This window comes from Myotis lucifugus, unplaced genomic scaffold, assembly GCF_000147115.1.
Source record: "Myotis lucifugus unplaced genomic scaffold, Myoluc2.0 scaffold_6, whole genome shotgun sequence".
Taxonomy (NCBI): domain Eukaryota; kingdom Metazoa; phylum Chordata; class Mammalia; order Chiroptera; family Vespertilionidae; genus Myotis; species Myotis lucifugus.
Window position 1 is genome coordinate 1,069,354 of NW_005871054.1, and position 23,770 is coordinate 1,093,123.

Below are 23,770 nucleotides of genomic sequence, written 5' to 3' on the forward strand. Positions count from 1 at the left end.
GTAAATAAACCCCAGATACCTGCTTTCAGCCGACTGTGGCCACGGAGTTGGAACGAGCAGGAGGCTTCCCTCCCGCCCACCCTGGCCGGCTCTGAGCTCCACTCAAAGCAACAAAGTTTCAATTATAGAAGGTAAATAAATCCCAGAATAAAAAAGAAAAAAAGGAGAGGCTGGGAGCTTCCAACACCGGGGGGGCTTGGCCAGCCTGAAAACAGCCATCAGCCCCTCACCCAGGCTGGCCAAACCTCCATGGGGTGAGGGTCCCCACTTGGGGGGGGGGGCTTGACCAGCCTGAAAACAGCCATCAGCCCCTCACCCAGGCTGGCCAGGCACCCCAGTGGGGACCCCCACCCTGAAGGGGGTGTGACCAGCTGCAAACAGCCATCAGCTCCTCACCCAGGCTGGCCAGGCACCCCAGCAGGACCCCCACCCTGATCTGGGACACCCTTTAGGGCAAACCAGCCGGCCCCCACTCGTGTACCAGGCCTCTATCCTATATAATAAAAGGGTAATATGCAAACTGACTCTAACAGTAGAACAACTGGGAATGACTGGTCACTATGACACACACTGACCACCAGGGGGCAGACGCTCAATGCAGGAGCTGCTTCCTGGTGGTCAGTGTGCTCCCACAGTGGGAGCTCTGCTCAGCCACAAGCCAGGCTGATGGCTGCCAGCACAGCGGTGGTGGTGGGAGCCTCTCTCGCCTCCTCAGCAGCACTAAGGATGTCCGACTGCAGCTTAGGTCTGCTCCCTGCTGGTAAGTGGACATCCCCCGAGGGCTGCCGGGCTGCCAGAGGGATGTCTGACTGCCAGCTTGGGCCTGATCCCCCAAGGGAGTGGGCCTAAGCCAGCAGGTGGACATCCTCCGAGAGGTCCCAGCCTGCAAGAGGGCATAGGCCGGGCTGAGGGACTCCCCCCCGAGTGCACAAATTTTTGTGCACCAGGCCTCTAGTACTTACATAATGCGAGGTATGAGTTACTTGTTAGCTGACTGCTCTGTTCTTTAGCATTTATGGTATTGCCTCCAAAATAATGAAACTAATGAAGAAATCAAAAAGATCTATTAAGTAACTCTATTACTTAGCCCCGTGACCTTCATCAAATAATTTATCCTCCCTGGATATAGATTTTTTTCTCATCTATAAAATGAGGGAATTGAAAGGAAAATTAAGCAAGTTGAATAGGATATTCTTTAAGGTTCTTTCCAGCTCTAAAATGTGCTTATATGATACAGTAGGACCAGTGATTTTTTTTCTTCCTGCCTCCAACAAGGAAGAATTAGGCCTTGCTGGAAAATTTTAGGCTGCAATGTACCTTTTCCTCAAAAGGATTGAAGTTAGTGGGTTGGGCAAGTAAAAATTTGGACACATGTAGATAATTCAGGAAAGAAATATTGTAGAATAGCAAATGCCTTCTGTGTGAGTTTGCCTTACGGTTTAGAGGAACATGACCTTAGTGTTACCAGTGAGGTGCAACTAAAGAATGAAATAATTTACACGCCTGCTGTGGGTGTGGCTAGAAGTAAAGGGATTGTGAGGAATGAGTACTTCATTGCTTCCTTAGAAGTATTCAGAGATCATTAGAGAAGAAGCAAGCTCTAGGAGGTCACATGTGTTGGTGAATTCAAAACCTAGGCTACAACTAAATAAGAAGAAAAATAGGACCATAAGATAAAGAAAAACAACTGAAAAGGCCTAGAAATTGTGAGGTAAGTGCACTTTGTTTTGTTTTGTTTTTCTGGAATGGTTTTTAAACATTTTCAGGGTATTGGAAGTTTAACATTGGTTCCTGACCTCAACTGAGATAACTGCCAGAAGTTCAGGCATTGTAAATGAAGACAAGGAAGTTTTAAGCCAAGCCAAATATGGAATAAGAGTAGGGGAAAGGTCATTTAGATTCAAGTTCATTTGTCCCATCAGCCAAGAAAGCTAAGTAAAGTTTTGTTTTTGTATTTGAATGGCTTCCATGGAGTTATTAATCAGACATCATTGTAAATAAGGCACATGTGAAAAGCAAAAATAAAGAAAGTTCTTTACAAAAAATCAGAATTCAGATTGGGAAAGAAACACTTAAAAATTTAATTCTAGCCCTTCTCTCCCTTATGAATATGGGTCTTTGTCCTATAAAAATAGTTCATCATACTCAGAAAATATAGAGTATTTTTGTTTGTAATGTCTTAGAGCTCTTTAAGAAAAGTATATTTCCTCAGGAGATTATTTTGTATAAACACAGAGCTTTGATATACATAAGGAATTTTTATACTCTTAATGCTCTCTTAATCATTAAAGTAGTTCATGATCATAGCATAAGAGTTGTTGACATCTTGGTTGCCCTAGGAGTTGAGCAAGAAATACACTCCCACAGTTAATAAGAGAGTCAATATGTTGGTCTGTATGGCAAGTCCTTGGGTTTTGTTGTGACATAGTCACAACTACATTCTGCTTAGTATGAGTATTGGACCTGTCATGTCCGGCTTCTTGAGCAGTTTCATCAGACTAGAATCACATGACCAAGGCAGGCTCACCAATTAGCAAAATCTTTAGATAGAATATGCCCAGATCATTTGTATAGATATGTTTCCTGGACTGGATGTGTATCTATATTGGATGAAAGCAGGATACCTGAGCAGATTGTCACCTACGTGGGCCTGCTGCCAACAGAATAAGCAAAAGAAACATGCAGATTTACTGAAAAACAGCTTCAGGGGATGTGGCACAGTTGTGGAATGCTGGGAAGCAGCAGAATTAAACCTGCTGCTATATGTAGAGGGCAGTTCATCTTGTGCAAAGGTGTTAGGTGACAAGGTATTATTAGACTTAGGACCAACAAAAGTGTTTTTATATAAGAGAATATCGGCCCTGCACTAGCCATTTGGCTCAGTGGATAGAGCATTGGCCTGTGGACCAAAGAGTCCCGGGTTTGATTCCAGTCAAGGGCACATACCTCGGTTGCAGGCTCCTTCCTGGCCCAGGCCCCAGTCGGGGCACGTGCAGGAGGCAACCAATCGATGTGTTTCTCTTACATCAATATTTCTCTGTCTCTCTCTCTTCCACTCTCTAAAAATTAATGGAAAAATATCCTTAGGTGAGGATTCAAAAAAAGAGAAAGAGAATTTAGGCCCTAGACTTAAGTTGAGTGTCAGTTTAATGTGTGGATAGTATAGATCAGCAATTTTCAACCGGTGTGCCAGAGAATTTTTAAAATATGCAATACCTGACTATTTAGTCAGGGACACTGACCTCTTTTCTCTTTTCCCTGAACCATCTATACTAATAAAAGGGTAATATGCTAATTAGACCGAGAGACCTTCCGGACACCCTTCTGGACAAAGCCATGGTGGCGGGGCCGAGGCAGAGGCGATTAGGGGCGATCAGGCCAGAAGGGGAGGGCAGTTGGGGGTGATCAGGCCAGCAAGGGGGGCCAGTTGGGGGCGAGCAGGCCAGCAACAGGCGGGGAGGGGCAGTTGGGGGCGAGAAGGCCGGTGGGGGCGGGGGGGGGGCAGTTGGGGGTGAGCAGGCCGGCAGGCAGAGTGGTTAGAGGTGATCAGGCAGGTGAGCAGTTAGGAGCCAGCAGTCCCAGATTGTGAGAAGGATGTCCGACTGCTGGTAGTCGGACATCCCCAAGGGGTCCCAGATTGGAGAGGGTGCAGGCCGGGCTGAGGGACACCCCACCCCCCTCTCCCGCACGAATTTCATGCACCGGGCAACTAGTCCTGAATAATAATAGCCTAATATGCTAAATGTCTGGTCATCTGGTCGGCCATTCAACCAATCAAAGCATAATATGCTAAGGCCACTCAACTGCTCGCTATGACGTGCACTGACCACCAAGGGTCAGTCAACCAGCCGCTATGACGTGCACTGACCACCAGGGGGCAGACGCTCTGACTGGTAGGTTAGCTTATTGCTGGGGTTCGCCTACCAGGACTGAGTAACACAGGCCGGACATGCTCTGGAGCCCTCCGGTGGTCCCTCCCCAGCCCCAATTGTGCACTGGTGGAGTCCCTAGGCCTGGCCTGCACCCTCTCACAATCCGTGCTGAGAGAACCCCCCCTCCCCTGAGTGCACGAATATCATGCACTGGGCCTCTAGTAAATATATATAGGTCATATAATAGAATTGCATCTTATTAACCATGTCACATAATAAGGTTACATCTGATTGGTTAATTCTTGGTACCAGAAATCCTTACATATATAAATATAGGCATAGGCATCTGATTTTTTTTTAAGTCACTTTGTAGCAAAGAGGGTAATTATTATTATTAATTTTTTTATTAATGTTTAGCAAAATATATAATATTTTTTTGGTGTGCTACATAATTTTGTAATCAATTTGTGTGTCATGAGATGAAAATGGTTGAAAATCGCTGGTACAGATGGTTTGCATATGCAGCTTATTGAACAGGTATGAACTATCATTTATTCTTGTGACGAATTAGCATGTGGGGGTTTTTTTTATTTATCTTAAATGTAATTAAGCACAAAGCAAGTTCACCTTTGGCTGTGTAGAGGAATAGACTAGTTCCTTGCACAACCAATCCTTCACCATAATAAAACACATTCTTAAGAGAAGATATGGGGGAATTTGGAATAGTAGGCAATAACTCCTCAAATGAAGGTTACAGGTAGCATAATCTAAAAGCAGCTAAGTTCAGTAAGTATGGTACCTTCAGTAGCTTATTTGATGAAGCTTATATACTTCCAACTCACCTCTAGGTACTGCTGTCATTCTTCCATGTTAATAAGCAGCAAATTAATCTGATTTATTTTAAAGTATATAGCTGGGAATAAACAAGCATGATCATTTGAAAATGTGATTGAATTTTCACCTGTTCTTATGCCTGTAATATACTGTATAGTGTTCTAAAACAAAACAAAACAAAACAAAAATCTGATGTATTTGAGTGCTAAAAGGGCACTCTTTCTTCACATGAATTATATTGATTCTTCTATTTTTTTAAAAGGAGTGTTCTTTAAAAGATTAAATCTGTTCAAATAGGCTATTACACTATCATGAAAAGGTAGTTTAGTATTTCAGCTCTACTTCTGACATTTATAGAGCATTTATATAGTTAATTACATTAGCCTTTTAAGAACCCCTTTTGAAGTACCTAATTCCATAACTTGAGAATAAGCCCATGTTAGAATTTTTTCTGTGCTTCTTGCTTACTTCCGTTTCTTCCCTTTTGGGCCACAGACTTCCTTAAGGAGGAGGTGAGAGAGAAGTGAATTCTTACTTCAGCCAATAGAATCTAGAATTATATAGTGTTTACCTATTTTGCATAACACAGGCTCACCCACACACATTATGAGATGCTTAAGTGAAAGAACACTGAGCAGACAGCTATTCACTGTGTGATTCCAAGTGTAATTGGGAGATGCTTTAAATACTATCTGGATTTTATCCTCTGGTGAGAAGGTTGTTTGTCTAGCTTGTGATAGCGATGGAATAAAGAGGTAGGTGTTTTGTGGCTTAATTTTAAGTGTAACATTGTCAGGGCTTCAAGGTTCCAGGTAAGTTTGTAAAAGGAATGATTTGAATCATAATTAATCAGATCATTTATATTTAATTGTTTCACATTTTTTTCACATTCAGCTTTAGACATGTGTAATGTATGAATTGCATTTTCCGTTTTAGGGAAGAGATTGAATAAATCTTAAATTCCAAAGGCTTTTGTGTATTTAGGGAGGCTTTACACTGTTACTCTCACCTCCATAATTAGTCTTAAAAAAAAGCATAAGAAAAATAACTGGGTGTTGATTGCCTGTCGACAGGAAACTGAAAACTCTTCCCTTGTAATGTTTTTCCAATCCAAGCTACAGTATTTAGTGTGAGTTGTTTTGTTTGTTTGGTTCTTTTTTACATATTTTAGAACTTAATGTTATCTGTTGCTTTCTTTTGAATTATTAAATTTGAGAATTACATTGCTCTCTGAAGGAACTTGGTAGCCAGCATGATGGTGCTGTCATTGTATTTTGGCTAGCCGTTAACAGTTTATTCAGAGTCTAGTTTTTTTAACCATAAATCTTCTCCTGAGTTGCTTTCAAAGAGATCTAGGCCTTGGGATAACTGCAGTTTAATTTTTAAACATTTTCAGAAGGTAGGGGAAAATATAAAGAATTCTTAAAATATTGAGAGTCTTGCTTTATAAGAATTTTAAGTGATGTTTCTACCTGGATCTTGTTGTTGTTCTTCTGATATGGTGGGAAGAGATTTAATGATTTTAGATCTGGTGATTTATGGGGGCAGAGGAACCATCTCTTCCTGCTAAAAAATGAACAATGATCGTCCCCAGCAGTGTTGTTTTTTTCTGAGTCATTTTATTTTTATTAAAAGAAAAGATATACTTGAGATTATTTTTCTTTCTATAGGAAATTCATGAAAAACTGAATCTGCTTGCTAGAACACTGACATGATGCCCAGTACTGTGTGTTTATTCTTTATCATTTTCTAATCGATTTGTGAGGGGGAAATACTCTCTTCTGTATATGTAGAAAAGGCAAGTGTCAGTGACGAGAAAAGTTGCAAATTACAATTGTAATTTAAATTGATCACTATTTACTTAATTGGAGTGTTTGTAATGTGAAAATACAACAATAATTAGAGTGGAGAGAGAACGTTTGTAGAAATATCCAAGCTATATGTATGTACCGTTTTCCTAATGAAAAGAGTTAAATGGGAATACCATACTGAGTGATTTAAAATATTCATTCTGCTAAAAAAAATAGATGTTCTAAGCCTCCCACACACAATATCTCTAAATTGCTGCTATAAAAATTTATGGAGAAAACATTATGATTTGGTCAAAGAAAGATCAGCTGCTCCTTTTCAGAACATTTCATGAACCAAAGAGAAAACTAGAACTCGCATAAGAGGATACTTTTGTTCATTGGTGAGATTAGATATAGTTATTATTCTCTTTTTTTTAATCCTTACCCAAGAACATGCTTAGAGAGAGGAAGGGAGAGAGTAAGATGAATATGAGAAAGAAACATTGATTGGTTGTCTTCTGTAGGCACCCTGACCGGTAATAGAACTTTCAGGTGCACAGGACGATGCTCAACCAACTGAGCCAGTCTGGTCAGGCGAAAAAGTTTTTGTTTGTTTGTTTTGTGGGTTTTTAAATCCTTATCCAAGGATATTTTTCTCTATTGATTTTTTGAGAGAGTAGAAGCGAGGGAGGGAAGAAGGGTGAGACAGAGAGACAGAGAAACATTGAGATGTTAGAGAGACACATCAATTGGTTGCCTCCCGCACACCCTCCAATCAGGACCAGGGATTAAACCTGCAGCCCAGGTCCTTGCCCTTGACTAGGAATTGAACCCAAGACCCTTTGGTGCATGGGCTAACGCTCCAACCACTGAGAACACGGGCCACGGTGAAATAGTTATTTTGTTATGGTGATTTCCCTGTCAGTAGCTAACTTTACTGGTTAGAAACAATATTGGAGATTCAATTGTAATTTGAATTTTTGACTACATTTCCCCCCATATCTTTTAAATAGAGCTTATAATGGAATTGTGAAACTATAAAAGACTTAATGTCCCTGTAAGAGCAGGGACTACATATACTAAATGTTATTTTATTTAGATGTGCTAGTGAGAATCAAACATTTATGCAGCACTCAACCTTTAAACAAATTGCAATGATTTTTGAGGCCTTTGGTTATATTTAAGGGCCTGTCATGTATTAAGAGCAGTAGAAAAAGTAGAATTAACTATATAGTGTTGAAGTTACTACAAAGAACAGATTATAACATTTGTTTAGATACTGAAAAATAAAGATGAATCTCTGAGAAAATAATTAAATTTTAAGTGATCACTATAAATTAATGAAGTATTATTAGGACCTATAATACTTTGTATGACTAAATATATACTAGGTATTCTTAAAAAATACTTTTTTTGTTTTACATTACATTTGTTCCTTGAAAATCACTGGCTTAATTTTCACAGTTTGAATAACTTCAAGAGACCCACAAGTCTCTGTATGACTTGTGTATTTAGTGAGTGGACCAAGCAGATGGCTCAACATCCAAATTTCAGTGCAGCTTTGTTGTTCTCATTCAGTCCTCGTGACAAATTCTATGAGGTGTGGGAAATACTGTCATTATTTTATAAGATGAGAAAATCATGTGCCTACAGAGCTAGTTTTAGAGATCTGATAATTCAGAGTTGGCCCTAGGTACACTCATAACTTACTTAGTCCTTTATAAGTGTCTCTTGTAGTTTGAAGAAAACATTATCACAAATGAAATAATTAGTGAATAATTCAGAAAAGTGTTTCACTTTCTTGCTTTTTAAAATGAAAGGTATCAAAATTACCCAGCGCTGCTGCTTCCTCACTCTTCTTCCTCCCAGCTCCCCTTTCCATTCCCTTTCATAAATTCTTTAAGACTAGGATTCATGTAGTTAGGTAGATGGAATTCAAATAAATTCAAATACTGTTAAAGATTTCAGTATACAGCATTAATTCAGAAGCTGTGATATAATTACATATACAAACTGTTTTCTAATAAAACTTTCTACATCATTCAATAGTAAAATTGCCCTTATATCATAACTTTTGTGATTCCCCAAAGAAAACCCCATGAAGCATGGTTCTATCAAATTCTGCTCAGTATGTTGGTGAATTACTTTGGTTCAGGTATTGTTCAGTCCAGTGAGTGGCCACACTTGTGTAGTAACACTCCTGATCAAAGAGGCTGTGGAAGGTGCAGTTTTACATCAAGAGAGAGGACATGAGACCTGGCGGGCACTGTGATTTGACAGGACCAAATACAGCTTGGAAATCTTGCACCTTTAAGCGGTGAGAAGGCTGAAAGGAAGCAAACTTTGAATCTTGAATTCATATTTTAATGCCTTTTATTAAATGCCTATTTTGTTTGTTTTCCATTATTATTATTATTACTTTTTATTTTGAAATAATTTAGCCTACAGAAAATATGGGGAATAAGTACATATATGTATATATGTACTTAATTTGTGTGCCGGTGGGGTCCCTTGGCCTGGCCTGTGGAGATCAGGCTGAAACCAGCAGTCCGACATCCTCCAAGGAGTCCTGGTTTGCGAGAGGGCACAGGCTAGGCCGAGGGACCGCACCAGTGCACAATTGATCGCGGCCGGGGAGGACCGTAGGAGGGCTCCAGGGCGTGTCCAACCCATCTCACCCAGTCCCGATCAGCCGGACCCCAGCAGCAAGCTAACCTACCCTTCAGAGCATCTGCCCCCTGTTGGTCAGTGCATGTCATACGACTGGTCGAACGATCAGACACTTAGCATATTAGGCTTTTATTATATAGGATTATATAGGATATATATAAAATGTACTCAGCTTCACAATCTGTATAACCAGAGTATATTGATCAAAACTAGGAAATTAACATTGGTACAATATTATTAGCTGTAGTATTGAACTGTAGACCATATTCAGATTTAACCAGTTTTCCACTCATGTCCTTTTTTCTGGCCCAGTATCTAGTTCATGATCCCATGTAGTTGTTGCATCTCCTTAAACTCCTCCAATCTGAGGATTTCTTTGTCTTTCCTTATATTTCATGACCTTGGCACCCTTAATGAATACTGATAGTTATTTGTAGAACACTTGTCAATTTGGGTTGGTCTGGTGTTTTCTCATGACTAGATTGGGGTTATGCATTTTTTGGCAGTGTACCACAGAACTGATGTGTCTCCAGTGCATCATAGAAGATACATATCAAAATGTCTCATTACAGATAATATTAAGCTCCGTCAGTGGTTAAGGTGATGTCTTCCAGGTTTCTCCCACTGTGAAGTTACTATTGTCACCTGTATAATTAATAAGTCTTGTAGGGTAGATACTTTGAGGCTATTGTTGTTGCCTTTTTTTTTAATCCATATAATTTGGTCATTGTTTTATAAGGACTAAAGAAAGCCCATATTACTCTATTTCTGGAAGTGATTTACCTGTCCACAGTACATTACACAATACTTTTTTTGGAAGGTCCCATAATCTACATAAAATTAATATGGTTTACTCCTGGGATATAAAAATACGACCATGGATTCAGTGTTCCATTTTTTATTTCATAAGTTGGTATAGATTTAAATTGATTGGAAATTTTTTTATTTTATTCATTTTTTTCCAAGTTTAAATTTTATCCAAGGAACTTTTAAACAGCTTTAAATGATTGATTGAATTATTGAGAAAATTAAAATAGTTAGTATTACAGAAGTTTATTCCCATGTTAGGGCAATAGCATTTATGTAATCTTTTGCTCTTTAATACTTTATACATAGTAGGAAAAGAATTGAGGTATTTTCTTGTTCGTTGTTTAATTTTGTTTCCCAAAGTAGTTCTCTCCTCTCCCTCACACTCCCCGCTACTCATATTTTCAGCAGTTCCAGAGTGTTGACTAGAGTTTGAATTGTAAACTTATCATTTTCTTAATCTATAAAATGAGGCTCGTAACAGTTTCTGTCTCATGGTCTTTCTGGGAAGTAAATCAGTTAATACATGTAAAGTGCTTGTAACAGTGCTTGGCACAGAGACAGAACCCAGTGTTAGCCACTCTGAGAAAAGGGTAGCATAAGCATGAGTTGACTGCCAGGTTGATGCTGACTTTAGAAAATGATAGAATTTCCCGTGAATACACTTCTATCCAAAGTTTTTGTTCCAAATAACCATCTAATCCCACTGAATTTGGTGTTTTCTGCAGTTTTGTTTCAAAGTTTTAATGGTTAAACCAAGGGGAATTTCTAGTTCTGCTTTCTGAGAAGCATATCATCATTTTAGGAACTTTGGTAATCTAAAAGGATGGCAGGAACAATAAACATATCCTTTGTTGTGTCTTTTAAAATACACTTTCTAGATGTGGGGAATTAGTGATTATTTTGGGGTAGGGTGGTGCAGTTGTATTTAACCCCCCATTAAACAATGCCCTGCAGTTTTGTCTTGGCTGTCACTTCGCAGGGAGTACATGAAGCCTTCTGTTCCTAGGCTGTCTGAACTCAATTCTAATAGGTGTTTCTTCCTGATGGTACCCAGGAATTTGCCTTAGTGTAATACCCTGCTTTTCCTCTTGGGTTCCTTTCTCCCTTCCCCATTTTTTAAATGAACATGCAAAGTTCACTATGGGGGAACATTCTCTCTTCCCGCGACCAGCACCAAAAGAGAGAACGGGGGTTCATGAATCTTGAGTAGAACGTGACGAAGATTAAGGAAAAATGAAATAATGAGACAAGACACAGAAATAGAAGAAGCTGGGACCGGGTGTGGCGTCTGCCCTCTGATAGATGAACAGAGCCCCCAACACCGGAAGTAAGTTTAATATATACTCGAAGTAACAGGAAGTTACATCACATCTGGGTGGGCCTTGAGTTCCTGGCAACATAATGGGATCCACCCCCTTAGCACCTGGGCTGGAAAAGGTCAGACTGAGTGGCATCCTTGCCTCTTGGCTAGGACCACCCCCAGGGCGTGGTTCTGCCTGCGCCCTGGGTTCAGCTGACATATTTAAAAATGCCCAATGTGCTTGCCAGTGGCCCCCCATAGTCCACTTCATTTACAGAAGTTTTTGTTGTTGGTCACTACCAGGAAACAGGGTTGACAAATACAAGGAACATTGAGGAAGTGACAAAGGTTCAAATAATCTCAAAAAGCACTAGTCATAGTTGAATAGTTGTTACTAGTCTATACTAGAGTATAACTTGATTAGGGCTTATTTTACACAGATGTACTTCCTATTTCTAGTCTCTCTCCTAACTAGTCCCTTAATAAAGTCTCTTATTCTTAGTATGGAATCAGCTCTACCCAACCTTGTCTAGGTTGTGATTAGTGATATCAGAATACCCAGACTACTTCTAGGAGCAAGATAATAATTATACTTGATGTAGTTGTGATAGAAATTTAATGAGTTAATGTATGCTGAATCAATATGTGGGTTTTAGTTCTAGCTCTGCCAGAATTTACCTGTTTGGCCTTGAACTAGCCACTGGCCTTTCCGACTGACACACTTTGTCCCCTTATCTGGAAAATTGAGTTAAAAAGACTTTCCTACTAATTCACAGGGCTATTGTAAGAGTCAAAGTAATCGTATGTGAAAGCATTTTGCTAATTAACATTCTGTGCAAGCACACTATACACCTCTATCCAAGATTGATTCAGATTGACACCCCTTTTTAATTTTTCTAGACATGGGTCCCCTAGGTCAAAAAGATATTTCCTTATCTGGCCTCCACAGGTTAACACTTCTCTAAACGTCAGACTACCCAGCACTGGCCTTATAGCTACTGCTATAGTCACCCCAGCTCCAGTCCCTTTCCTTCACTTGAGAGAGGTTGTTTCATTATTAAAATATCTAAATGCATAGAAATGTTAATAATTAATCACCATCATGATATGATGATAGATCCAATTCTCTCTCCCAGCCACTCTTATCAGTTATAATGGAATACTGAAATTGCAGCTACATTTAAAGCCATTGCCTTTACTAACACAGGGTTAATAATAGCCCTTTAAGACATCAGTATGATGATGTTAGTAAGAAAACATTTGTTAAATACCTTAGTATGCGGCAAGTATTGTACCAAAAATAGGGAAAATTCCCTCCTAAAAACAAATTGTCATTCCCAATTTGAGATTTAGAGCAGTGATTCTCACAGGATGAAGGGAAGGTGAAACTATTTTTTTTTTATTGAGTTTGTTGGGGTGACATCTATCTATATATATAAAAGCCTAAGCGACCGGCTGACTGTTCGACCAGCTGACCAGTAGCTATGACGCACACTGACCACCAGGGGGCAGATGCTCAATGCAGGCGTGGAAACTGCAGGCATGGAAACATGGAACAGACTAATGAATCTCAGAGGGAAGCGGGGAGGGCAGGAAGAGATTAACCAAAGATTTTATATGCATACTAGAGGCCCGGTGCACGGCTTTGTGCCCTGGTGGGGTCCCTTGGCCTGGCCTGCGCCCTCTCGCAATCCAGGACCCCTTGGGGGATGTCGGAGAGCTGGTTTTGGCCTGATCCCCGCAGGCCAAATCCATGCACCGGGCCTCTAGTTGGTTGATAAAATTATATAGGTTTCAGGTATCAAAAATATATGAGATATTTTTGATGATCACAACTAGAGATGCTATTAGCATCTCGAGGGTGTAAAGGCCAGTGGTACTGCTGAACTTCCTATAATCACAAGCCAGCTCCTTACAATGTCGAAATATTAGTAGTGCCAAGGTTGAGAAACCCTAGTTTAGAGGAACAAATACTGTCCTTAGGTAGGAAAGATGTTAATTGCTTTCCTATCAGGATGAAAATAAAAGGTAAATATTTTAGGAAATGTTATGATGCTCTATGGTGAAATGTTATGATGCTCTATCCTTATAGGTGATAGAATATCACAATAGCCCTGTTAATTAGTAGGAAAGTCTTGACTAGCATGTCATTTGGCTACCCTAAGGGGGAGGCTTGGAGTTTACCCAGGGAGTGCCTTGTATCATGGGACTAGGAGCGTGGACTTGACTTCCTTCATTGCTGTGTTGAAAAACCTAAAGACACTGGCAAAAGTAATAACCTCATACTCCTACTTCTGACACTATTGTTTCTCCTATCCCTTCTCTCCTTTTATGGAAAGCTGCTGCTTATTAATCCTGCTAATTGTGAAAGAAGGAAGAAGGTGATTAATTTTTCACTCTTATCAAGAAACTACTATAAATTTAACTCCATTCAATTATATCAGCTAAATTGGTTTCATAAAATGGCTCCACTACAGATATACCGAAACAGTTCTTTCTGTTTGAGTTGTCCTTTTGAAATCAACCAGAAAGGACCTCTAGTATAGATGGAAATCTCTTTTATCAGAGATAACATATGCAATCCACATTATATTTTTCACCATAGAGCATCATAACATTTCCTAAAATATTTACCTTTTTTTTTCTCAACACCTCTTTGTGCCTACTCACTTGCCCACCAAAAATAGAAGTGTTAAAGATGAATGTAAATATCTACATAAGGTCTGTTTGTTCCTTGTTTAATATTTGTTTAGCTTTTTAATTTTTCAGGGCAGGAATTTTGTGTTTGTGTTTAGTAGGTAGTAAGCAAAAGGCTGTGTGCAATATAAATAAAAGAAAATGTGTTATGTTGAGGGAGAAATTTGGACAAAGATTGATTTCTCAGTTTTCCTTTATGTGAAACAGACAAATATTATAAAAAGTCTTTCCTTGGGGAAAACTTGATATGAAAATAATTGTAGTTCACTGGCTTTCAAGAACAAATGATTAGAATGTTGCATTAGCCAGCCCAGCCAGTGTTGAGCATTGACCTATGAACCAGGAAGTCATGGTTCGATTCCTGGTCAGGGCACGTGCCTGGGTTGCAGGCTCAATCCCCAGTGTGGGGCGTGCAGGAGGCAGCCAATCAATGATTCTCTCTCATCATTGATGTTTCTCTCTCTCCCTTCCTCTCTGAAATCAATAAAAATGTATTTTTTTAAAAAGAATGTTGCATTAGTCAAATTAACGAGACTATTTCAAATTAATATATATATATTATGGCTAACTTTTCATGTTTTTCCTCCACACACAGAAAATAGCACTATTCCAGAATATACTTCTTTAAAAAAATTTTTTTGTTTAAATTTGGAAGGTTTCTGCTGATAGAGCAATATATTTAATTTTCAAGGATCAACTAAAGCTTCAAAGTAAAAGATATTATATAGAAAACAGCCTTCTTATCTTAGGAAGATTTTTCTCTAACATTTTTTCTTAGTTTCGGTTAGAATTAATGGTGCTATTTCATGTTCTTTATGCTAGATCACATTGGAATGGAACTAAGTATAGGAGTTGGGGTCTGATTAACTAACTTAATTGAATACCAACAACTGGGGGCAGTAATGGAGGCATTAGAATAAATTTGATTGATATACAAAGTCATTTCAAGTCCTCAAGTGCATGACTTTAGGAATTGATTTTGGAGAATTCTATATCTTAATCAGATTTTAAAACATAGGAAATATATAAAGAGAGTGAGTGCTAGAGCATTTTTGGGCTTTGTTAAAGATTCTACACCAATGTGAAGAGCATCTTTCTTGAGAATACAGGGTTTCCAACTTCTTTACAACAGTCACCTATCAGCATGTATTAGAACCTGCAATAAAAGACTCAAGGAGAAATAGTTATCAAGGCACATTTTATTTGTAGTGTAAGACTGCCAGTTATATGTAAATTGATTATATGCCATTTAAATTGGGTTGTTTTAACCATGGTTATTGTAACCAATACTATTCAAGTGTTTTACTATAGGTTTTCAATTTTTAGATACATAAATAGAATTCATCTTTCACTGTGTTCTTGTGATTGAAACTTGGATATCACGGATAAAAGATCCCAAGATCAGGCCTTTTAAGGACCAAATCAGAGTAAGAATAAGTATACTTAGAAATACACTGTTTCTCTTAGCTAATGTAGCCAACGGCTCTAGTGGGTATATGCCAGCCCTACTCTTAATTCCTTGTCTAAGGTAAAAATTGTTTATTTTGCTATAGTGGCAATAGGACTAAATCTATAGTGCTATGTGCACATTACTTGTAAATACTTATTTTAGGACCATGTGGTCGCATATATTTCTAGTTCCAAAATTGTCTTCAGTCTACTTCAGTCCCTTAATTTTTAGAAATGAGGAAGCAGATTGCTTTGTTTAAAGAGAGCTAGAACTAGAACATGAATACTTGCTAGCCATGTAATAGACTAATATCAGCCAATTATGGACATTCACATACCACTGTCCAATGTTTCCCATATCTGTGTACTTACTCATACTATTTATTTATTTTTTTATTTTTGCTGGGATGTCCTTTATTTTTTTATTGGTTTTTTTTACAGAGAGGAAGGGAGAAGGAGAGAGAGAGTTAGAAACATCGATGAGAAAGAAACATCGATTCAGCTGCTTCCTGCACACTCCCTACTGGGGATGTGCCCGCAACCAAGGTACATGTCCTTGACCGGAATCGAACCTGGGACCCTTCAGTCCGCAGGCCAACGCTCTATCCACTGAGCCAAACCAGTCAGGGCTTTATTTTATTTTTTTAAATTAAATCTTTATTGTTCAGATTATTACAGTTGTTCCTCTTTTTCCCCCCCATAGCTCCCCTCCATCCGGTTCCCACCCCACCCTCTGCCCTTACCCCCCCCCACTGTTCTCATCCATAGGTGTACGATTTTTGTCCAGTCTCTTCCCGCACCCCCCACACCCCTTTTCCCCCAAGAATTGTCAGTCCACTCCCTTTCTATGCCCCTGATTCTATTATATTCACAAGTTTATTCTGTTCATCAGATTTTTTATTCACTTGATTTTTGGATTCACTTGTTAATAGATATGTATTTGTTCATAATTTTTATCTTTACCTTTTTCTTCTTCCTCCTCTTCTTAAAGAATACCTTTTAGCCCTAGCCGGTTTGGCTCAGTGGATAGAGCATCAGCCTGCGGACTCAAGGGTCTCAGGTTCGATTCCGGTCAAGGGCATGTACCTTGGTTGCGGGCACATCCCCAGTGGGGGGTGTGCAGGAGGCAGCTGATCAATGTTTCTCTTTCATCGATGTTTCTAACTCTCTATCCCTCTCCCTTCCTCTCTGTAAAAAGTCAATAAAATATATTTTAAAAAAATACCTTTCAGCATTTCATATAATGCTGGTTTGGTGGTGATGAACTCCTTTAGCTTTTTCTTATCTGTGAGCTCTTTATCTGACCTTCAATTCTGAATGATAGTTTTGCTGGGTAAAGTAATCTTGGTTGTAGGTTCTTGCTATTCATCACTTTGAATATTTCTTGCCACTCCCTTCTGGCCTGCATAGTTTTTGTTGAGAAATCAGCTGACAATCGTATGGGTACTCCCTTGTAGGTAACTGACTGTTTTTCTCTTGCTGCTTTTAAGATTCTCTCTTTGTCTTTTGCTCTTGGCATTTTAATTATGATGTGTCTTGGTGTGGTCCTCTTTGGATTCCTTTTGTTTGGGGTTCTCTGCGCTTCCTGGACTTGGAAGTCTATTTCTTTCACCAGGTAGGGGAAGTTTTCTGTCATTATTTCTTCAAAGAGGTTTTCAATATCTTGCTCTCTCTCTTCTTCTGGCACCCCTATAATTCTGATGTTGGTACGCTTGAAGTTGTCCCAGAGGCTCCTTACACTATCTTCATATTTTTGGATTCTTTTTTCATTTTGCTTTTCCGGTTGGGTGTTTTTTGCTTCTTCATATTTCAAATCTTTGACTTGATTCTTGTGATCCTCTAGTCTGCTGTATAATATTCTTTATTTCAGTCAGTGTATGCTTAATTTCTAGTTGGTCCTTTTTCATATCCTCGAGGGTCTCACTAGATTTATTGGGGGTCTCACCAAATTTATCGGCGGTTTCTAGAAAATTCTTGAAAAACCTTATAACCGTGGTTTTGAACTCTATATCCAGTAGTTTGCTTTCCTTCATTTCTGTCATTTGTGACCTGTTTCTTTGTCTCCCCATTTTTTATGCTTCCCTGTGTTGATAGAGTGGCTTTCTGTGCTAGGTGTCCTATAGGGCCCAGTGGCTCAGCCTCCCCAATTACCAGAGGGGGACACTCTTGGTGCACCCCTTTGTGGGCTTTGTGCACAGTCTTGTTGTAGTTAAGCCTTGATTGTTGTAGGTATCACTGGGAGGGATTGACCTCCAGGCCAATTGGCTGTGAGAATCAGCTGTGTCTACGGTGGGAGAACTTCTGTGCTGGAGACACCCTTCTGGGGCAAGACTTGCTTCAGTGGGGCTTTGGTGCTCACTGTGTCTGCCCCCTGAGTATGTCCCTTATGGATCTGAGAAGTTGTAATCTGGATGGTCCCACTCTGACCACTGGGTACACTGGCACTTGGACCTCTAAGGAGGTGCTAATTTAGCCTCTGCTTGAGGCTACTCAGCAGGAGCTATGGAGAGATCTGCAGATTCCTCTTGTTTGGGGTTTGGAGGTGCCCAGATGAGCCCCAGCTGTGAAGCAATGCAAGCTGCTGTGGGGCCTTGGGCCTTCTTTTGGATGTTCTGGCCCAGCTGCAGTTTGTTAGGTAATTTTAGATTGCAAAGGGCCAGGCCATTCATATGCAAAAGCCTCTGCGTGCAGCTTGGGTGGGGCGGGGTCTCAGGGAATCAACAAGGCGGAGCAAACAGCTATCGCTGATCCTCAGCCCTGCCCTAAGAGGCCCCAGGTCTCAGTGTCCCGGTAATCGCTGCAAGCACCTCTGAGAGAAGGCCGCCCTCGAGTTCCGCCCAATGCCAGACAGTCCAGTTTCTCCCGGTATGAGTCTGGGTCCCCAGAGACTGGCCCGGAACTGGAGTTCAGAACAGTCGGGAGCTTGTGTCCCTCCCGATCCGTGTCCTCAGTTGCCAGCCCTTTCCGAGTGCGCCTCCGTACCTCTGCACTTTACTTCCGCACCTCCTCTGAGTCTCAGTGTGCTTTTCTCTTTCCTTCTAGTTGTAGAATTTCCACTCAGCCAACCTTCCCTCATCTGAGAATGTCTTGATTTCCCCTTGTTTTGCTGGCTGTAGGATTATGGGTTGACAGTTCTTTTCTTTCAAAACCTGAAAACAGTATGCCACTTTCTTCTGGCTTGTATAATTTTGGGTGAGAAATCCCCTGTCATTCTAATTGCTTTTCCCCTATAGATAAGGTGTAGTTTCTCTGGCTGCTTTCAAAATATTTTCTTTGCCTTTGGTTTTCAGAAGTTTAATTATGATGTGTTTTTGTTTTGTTTCTTCAGTCTGTTTTCTCTCTGTTGTTCTGATTCTTTACTGTGTCCCTTCATTCTGCTGTTGAGATCATTTAGTACATTTTCAGCTTCATTCTTTCTCCTCTCATTTGTCCAAACATGTTTGTAATTTAGATCTTTTGCTGTAATCCTATGGGTTCATGAGGCTGTTTTTGTTTTGTTTCTTCAGTCTGTCATCTTATAATTTTGCATGGTTTTAAATATTTCAGTTCTTAATATAATGAGTGATTTTCTATTGAAACCTGGACATTTTCATATTTTTTTTATTTGTCCAAACATGTTTGTAATTGCTTATTGAAGAATTTTTATCATGGTTGGTTTAAAATCTTTATCAAGTAATTCTAACAGGTGGACATAGAAGTCGAGATTCTCTACTCAGCCTCCATTGACACCCAGGGGAAGGAGATCCTTATTATTACTGCTGGGTAAGGGTGGAAGTCCAGGCTCCCCAGGTAGTCTCCCAGGGCACTGCTAGGCTATTAGTGGGGGCATGTTACCAATCCTCAGGGGTGAAGGTCCTGGCTCCCTACTTGGCCTTCCCTGACACTGGTTGGGAGGTTGGGCCTTCTCATTATGGCCTCATGAGGTCAAAGTCTAGGCTCCCACTCAGCTATTGGTGCTGTGGGTAGAGGTAAAACCAGTTTTCTGTGGTGTTTGGCTGCAGTAGAGCAGCTATTGTCAAAAGTTTTCAGTCTTGCTAAGGCTGCTCCTTTCTTGTTTTTGTTTTTTGACTAGAGAGACTTTGTTGGGACTTTTTTTTTTTTAATCTGCTAGTTGGCATTTCAGGTTGCTGGATTCTTCAGCTCCAAATCTGGGATATATTTGGCAAAAAGAAAACCCAGGGAACTCATCATTGTGTCATTCCTTGGACCCTGTGGTTCCTAGCTGGTCTGCCTTCTCTCTGCTTTTCAGAATCTTCTTATGTTTGTTTGTTTGTTTATTTTAAATACATTTTTATTGATTTTGGAGAGGAAGGGAGAGGGAGAAAGAGAAACATCAATGATGAGAATCATTGATTGGCTGCTTCCTGCATGCCCCCTATTGGGGATTGAGCCCACAACCCAGGCATGTGCCCTGACCAGGAATCAAACCATGACCTCTTGGTTCATAGGTCAACACTCAACCACTGAGCCACGCTGGCCAGGCTCTTCTTATGTTTTATATTTAATGTCCAGGGTTTTTAGTGGTACTTAGTGTAAATAATAGGGAAAAATATGTCTACTCTATCTTCCTGGAGGTGGAAGTCCCCAAATGCACATTTTAATCCATTTAAACAGTTGTATCAAAATATAATCATTATTGGGGGAAATGTTTCATACTTTGAATATTATCTGATAATTTGCATAATACTGTGCTCACAAAGTCAGCTAGAAAATAACATCTTTATTTAAACTGAAATTTATTGTTCATATTATTAATGAAAACTTTTCCCCTCTAGGAAATAATGCAAAAGGTGTCCCAAGGCTCCTGACCAGTGAACAAAGATTTGAGAAAAACGACAGCCAAGCTCATGTTTTCTCCTGATCAAGAAAATCATCCATCCAAAGCACCAGTAAAATATGGGGAACTCATTGTCTTAGGGTAAGGTTTCCCCATCTGATGACATAAAATTGAATAATATATGGTAACTTTAAAAGTATTTTTTTAGAATTTATACCCTACCTATTTCCAGAAAGGGCTTAAAGCTGCAGGGTAACATTACCAAATCAGGAGACTCTTTTAATTATCAGTTTTATGCTATCACTTATAAGTGTACAAATACTGCATAAACTTTGCCTCACCCTCACCCCCAGAAAGGACAGAGCTTCTTAAAGGTGAAATGAAAAATGTGTCTAGAGAGTCACATAATCATTCCATTTGTCTTTCTTATTCCTTGTTTTAGAAAAATTTGCTTTGGCTGACTTTATAATTTTTTTATAAAGAGTCAGTACAGCCCTAGCTGGATAGATAGAGCATCAGCCTGCAGACTGAAGGGTCCCAGGTTCAATTCTGGTCAAGGACATATGCCCGGGTTGCAGGCTCAATCCCCAGTAGGGGACATGCAGGAGGCAGCTGATCAGTGATTCTCATCATTGATGTTTCTATCTCTCTCTCCCTCTCCCTCTCTCTTCTTCTCTGAAATCAATAAAAAATATATGTATTTTTTAAAAGTCAGTACAGTTTTTACATATGGCAGTTTTTGAGTGAACTCCCTTCTCCTCCTTGTCAACCACTAATGTAGGCCATTTTACAATCACATTCTCCTCCAACCTCAAAACTGTCTCTATTCCCTGCCTCATTTCCCCCCAGATTGACCATGATTTCAAGGTGGGAGGGGGAAAAGTGAATGAAGAGAAATTATTATTAAGCTGCTCATGCCATAATGAAGCAGTAAAGAATGAAAAAAAAGCATGACAAACACCTGGATCCAAATTCTAGCTATGCCAGTGTCACATGTGTGACCTTCAGAAAATATCTTAATTCCTTTGAGTCTCTAAGGAACTTCATTCCTCTGAGGAATAACTTAATTCCTAACATATAAAAGTGGAGAGTGATACCAGTCTCACAGAGTTTTTTATGAGGATGGATTAAGTGAGGTACTGTATGGGGTAGAACCGAAGAGTTCCTACTACATAGTAAACACCAGATGTTTAGTTTTGAACTTTTTCCCTAGTAGTTCAGTCCTTGCTCACTTGCTTACCTACAGAACATATATGTATCTTATCATGGAGAAATGGTCATAATGTCTGAATAACAAAAGTATGTTTAACTGCTGCTTAGCAGGCATCTCAGTTGGACAGGTTTTTGCCAACATAATGTGAATGTGTATGTATATGTTCAGGTGGCTGAGACTTAACAAACAAGTCTAAAAATACCATATTTCAAAAGTTCAGCTATTTAAAGTGTTAGGTTCACAATTAAAGGTGATTCTATTTTGAACAATTTATATTGTACTTTTAAAGGTTAGATTAGCACATGCAAACATTAACCTTTAGAAAAAAATAGAATGAGTCATGAGGAGTCAGATATGCCACTAATCATCTCTTTGAAGAAAAATATAGGTAACTTAAAGTAATATTGAAAAAAAGAATGACAAATACCACAATCCAAATTCTAGCTTTATATGTGTAATACAAACAGTAGTTCTATGTGACTTAGAATGTGGCCAGGAGGAATCTCATTTTGTTTTCTACTCAGGCAACTGGGGATCAGCAATTGCTAAAAAGAATTTTAGATACTTATATTGTGTTAATAGATAATTGGGGATTGATCCTATAAGGCAAAGTAACACATTTGTTAGAATTGTATGGTTCTTACAAGAGATCACCTAATCTTTTTTCTCCCCTAATCAGGTATAATGGGTCTCTCCCAAACGGCGATAGAGGAAGAAGGAAAAGTAGATTTGCTTTATTTAAAAGACCTAAGGCAAATGGGGTGAAGCCCAGCACTGTGCATATTGCTTGTACTCCTCAGGCTGCAAAGGTAAAAAAACAAAACAAAAACTGTGAATTAACTTGGAGAAATTGAAAGACTTGTACATGTTGTTTATATTCTCTAGCATTCCCTTCACATTCTATACCAGAAGTTTCCTTTTGTTTGGATAGGAGAACACACGTTGGAGACATGATATTTGAAGGGCTGCCATATGAAAGGGCATCAACTTTTTTAAAAATGACAAACGAGAATCAGTAGGTGGAAATTAGAAAGAAACATCTCTTTTCCTATTAAACCAGAGCAGGGGTAGGTTTGGGGCTTTATCTAATATTTAGAATTGTGTAGCTGTCAGCCCTGAGAAGTAGGACGTTCCTGCTCTTACTAAAGGCCCCTTGCCTAGGCTTGGCAAGGAATGTAGTATATAAGAAGTATATTCAGGTATTAGAAGCATGTTTAGATGAGGCAAATTTAGAGAGGAAGGGAGAGGGAGAAAGAAATCGAAACATTAATGATGAGAGAAAATCATTAATTGGCTGCCTCCTGCATGCCCCCTACTGGGGATCAAGCCCACATGTGCCCCAACTGGGATTGAACCAGGACCTCCTGGTTCATGGCTCAACCACTGAGCCACACTAGCTGGGCTGGATGAGGCAATTTTTTAAATTAAGGGTTTTTCTCAAAGATTCTATGGATGCTCTTACTTTTATTTATTTATTTATATTATTGTTTTATGACCTTCATAGGTTTTAGCATAGTGTCTTGAAAAAAGTAGACTTCCGTAATTATTAAATTAAATCAAAGCTATGAAAAAGCAAATACTCAACCTTATCTACAGTATAACTTCTCTATCTACTTGCCTAATGCTTTTAGCCCCTTTTTCTTTCCCTACCAAAATCTCCAGAACCTGGGCCACCATTTCAGGACACTTAGACTTTGCCTAGAGTGATAGACAATTAGGGGGAGTTTTAGATCTCCACACATTTCCTGTAAATCCTGTACTTGCAGTTGTATAACACAAACTGAACTTGATACTGTGATGAGTGAATAAAAATTAAAGAGTTCCTTGACTTAGGGAAGTATCTATATCTGTAGCCAAGCATCCTCAGGATGTACGCCAATATTATACCATCTGAGGTGTATCTTTGTAAGCTAAGTAACGAGAGACAGAGAAATGGGTATATAATGCCTTGTTTTGGGTCATAACTCCAGTCCTTGGAGTTAGTCAGATTTTTGGCTTTGTTTTATATTCAGTGTGGTGTCTAAAACAGTCCTCATGCCTTGGCTAGGCCTCCTCTATTACTATTTGAGAACCAGTGAATGGTTTCTTTCAGGTGTTTCTTTTAGGTGTTTCTTTTAGGGATAGTTTCTTTTAGGTGTTTCTTTTTGCTCCTTTGAAGAGAACGGATGAGCTAAGCAGGTGGTGGAAGTGGACAACTTATTGATCCAATCAGAAGAGCTTCTTTTCAGTATTTCCCCATTGGAATGCTTTGGCATTTTGGATGTGCCAATTATTCTTTGTGCAGGGCTGTATCACATATTGCAGGACGACTTTTAAGCCCTCAAATCATTGTAACAGCCCCAAAATGCATCTACATAT

General features: G+C 39.5%; 1 protein-coding gene across 2 annotated transcripts in view; it reads left to right on the forward strand.

The window, feature by feature from the left end:
• The first annotated feature begins 1,582 nt into the window (after positions 1–1,582).
• The window catches only part of PELI1 (pellino E3 ubiquitin protein ligase 1), a 31,061-nt gene continuing 8,873 nt past the window's right edge, over positions 1,583–23,770 (forward strand). The window contains exons 1-3 of one of the 2 annotated variants that reach the window (XM_023746381.1): positions 1,583–1,711; positions 20,198–20,340; positions 22,092–22,221. In XM_023746381.1, the coding sequence (XP_023602149.1) occupies positions 20,270–20,340; positions 22,092–22,221 (201 nt within the window). In that variant the 5' untranslated portion in view covers positions 1,583–1,711; positions 20,198–20,269. The remainder of the gene's footprint in view (positions 1,712–20,197; positions 20,341–22,091; positions 22,222–23,770) is intronic. The other variant, XM_023746379.1, reaches the window with a different exon arrangement.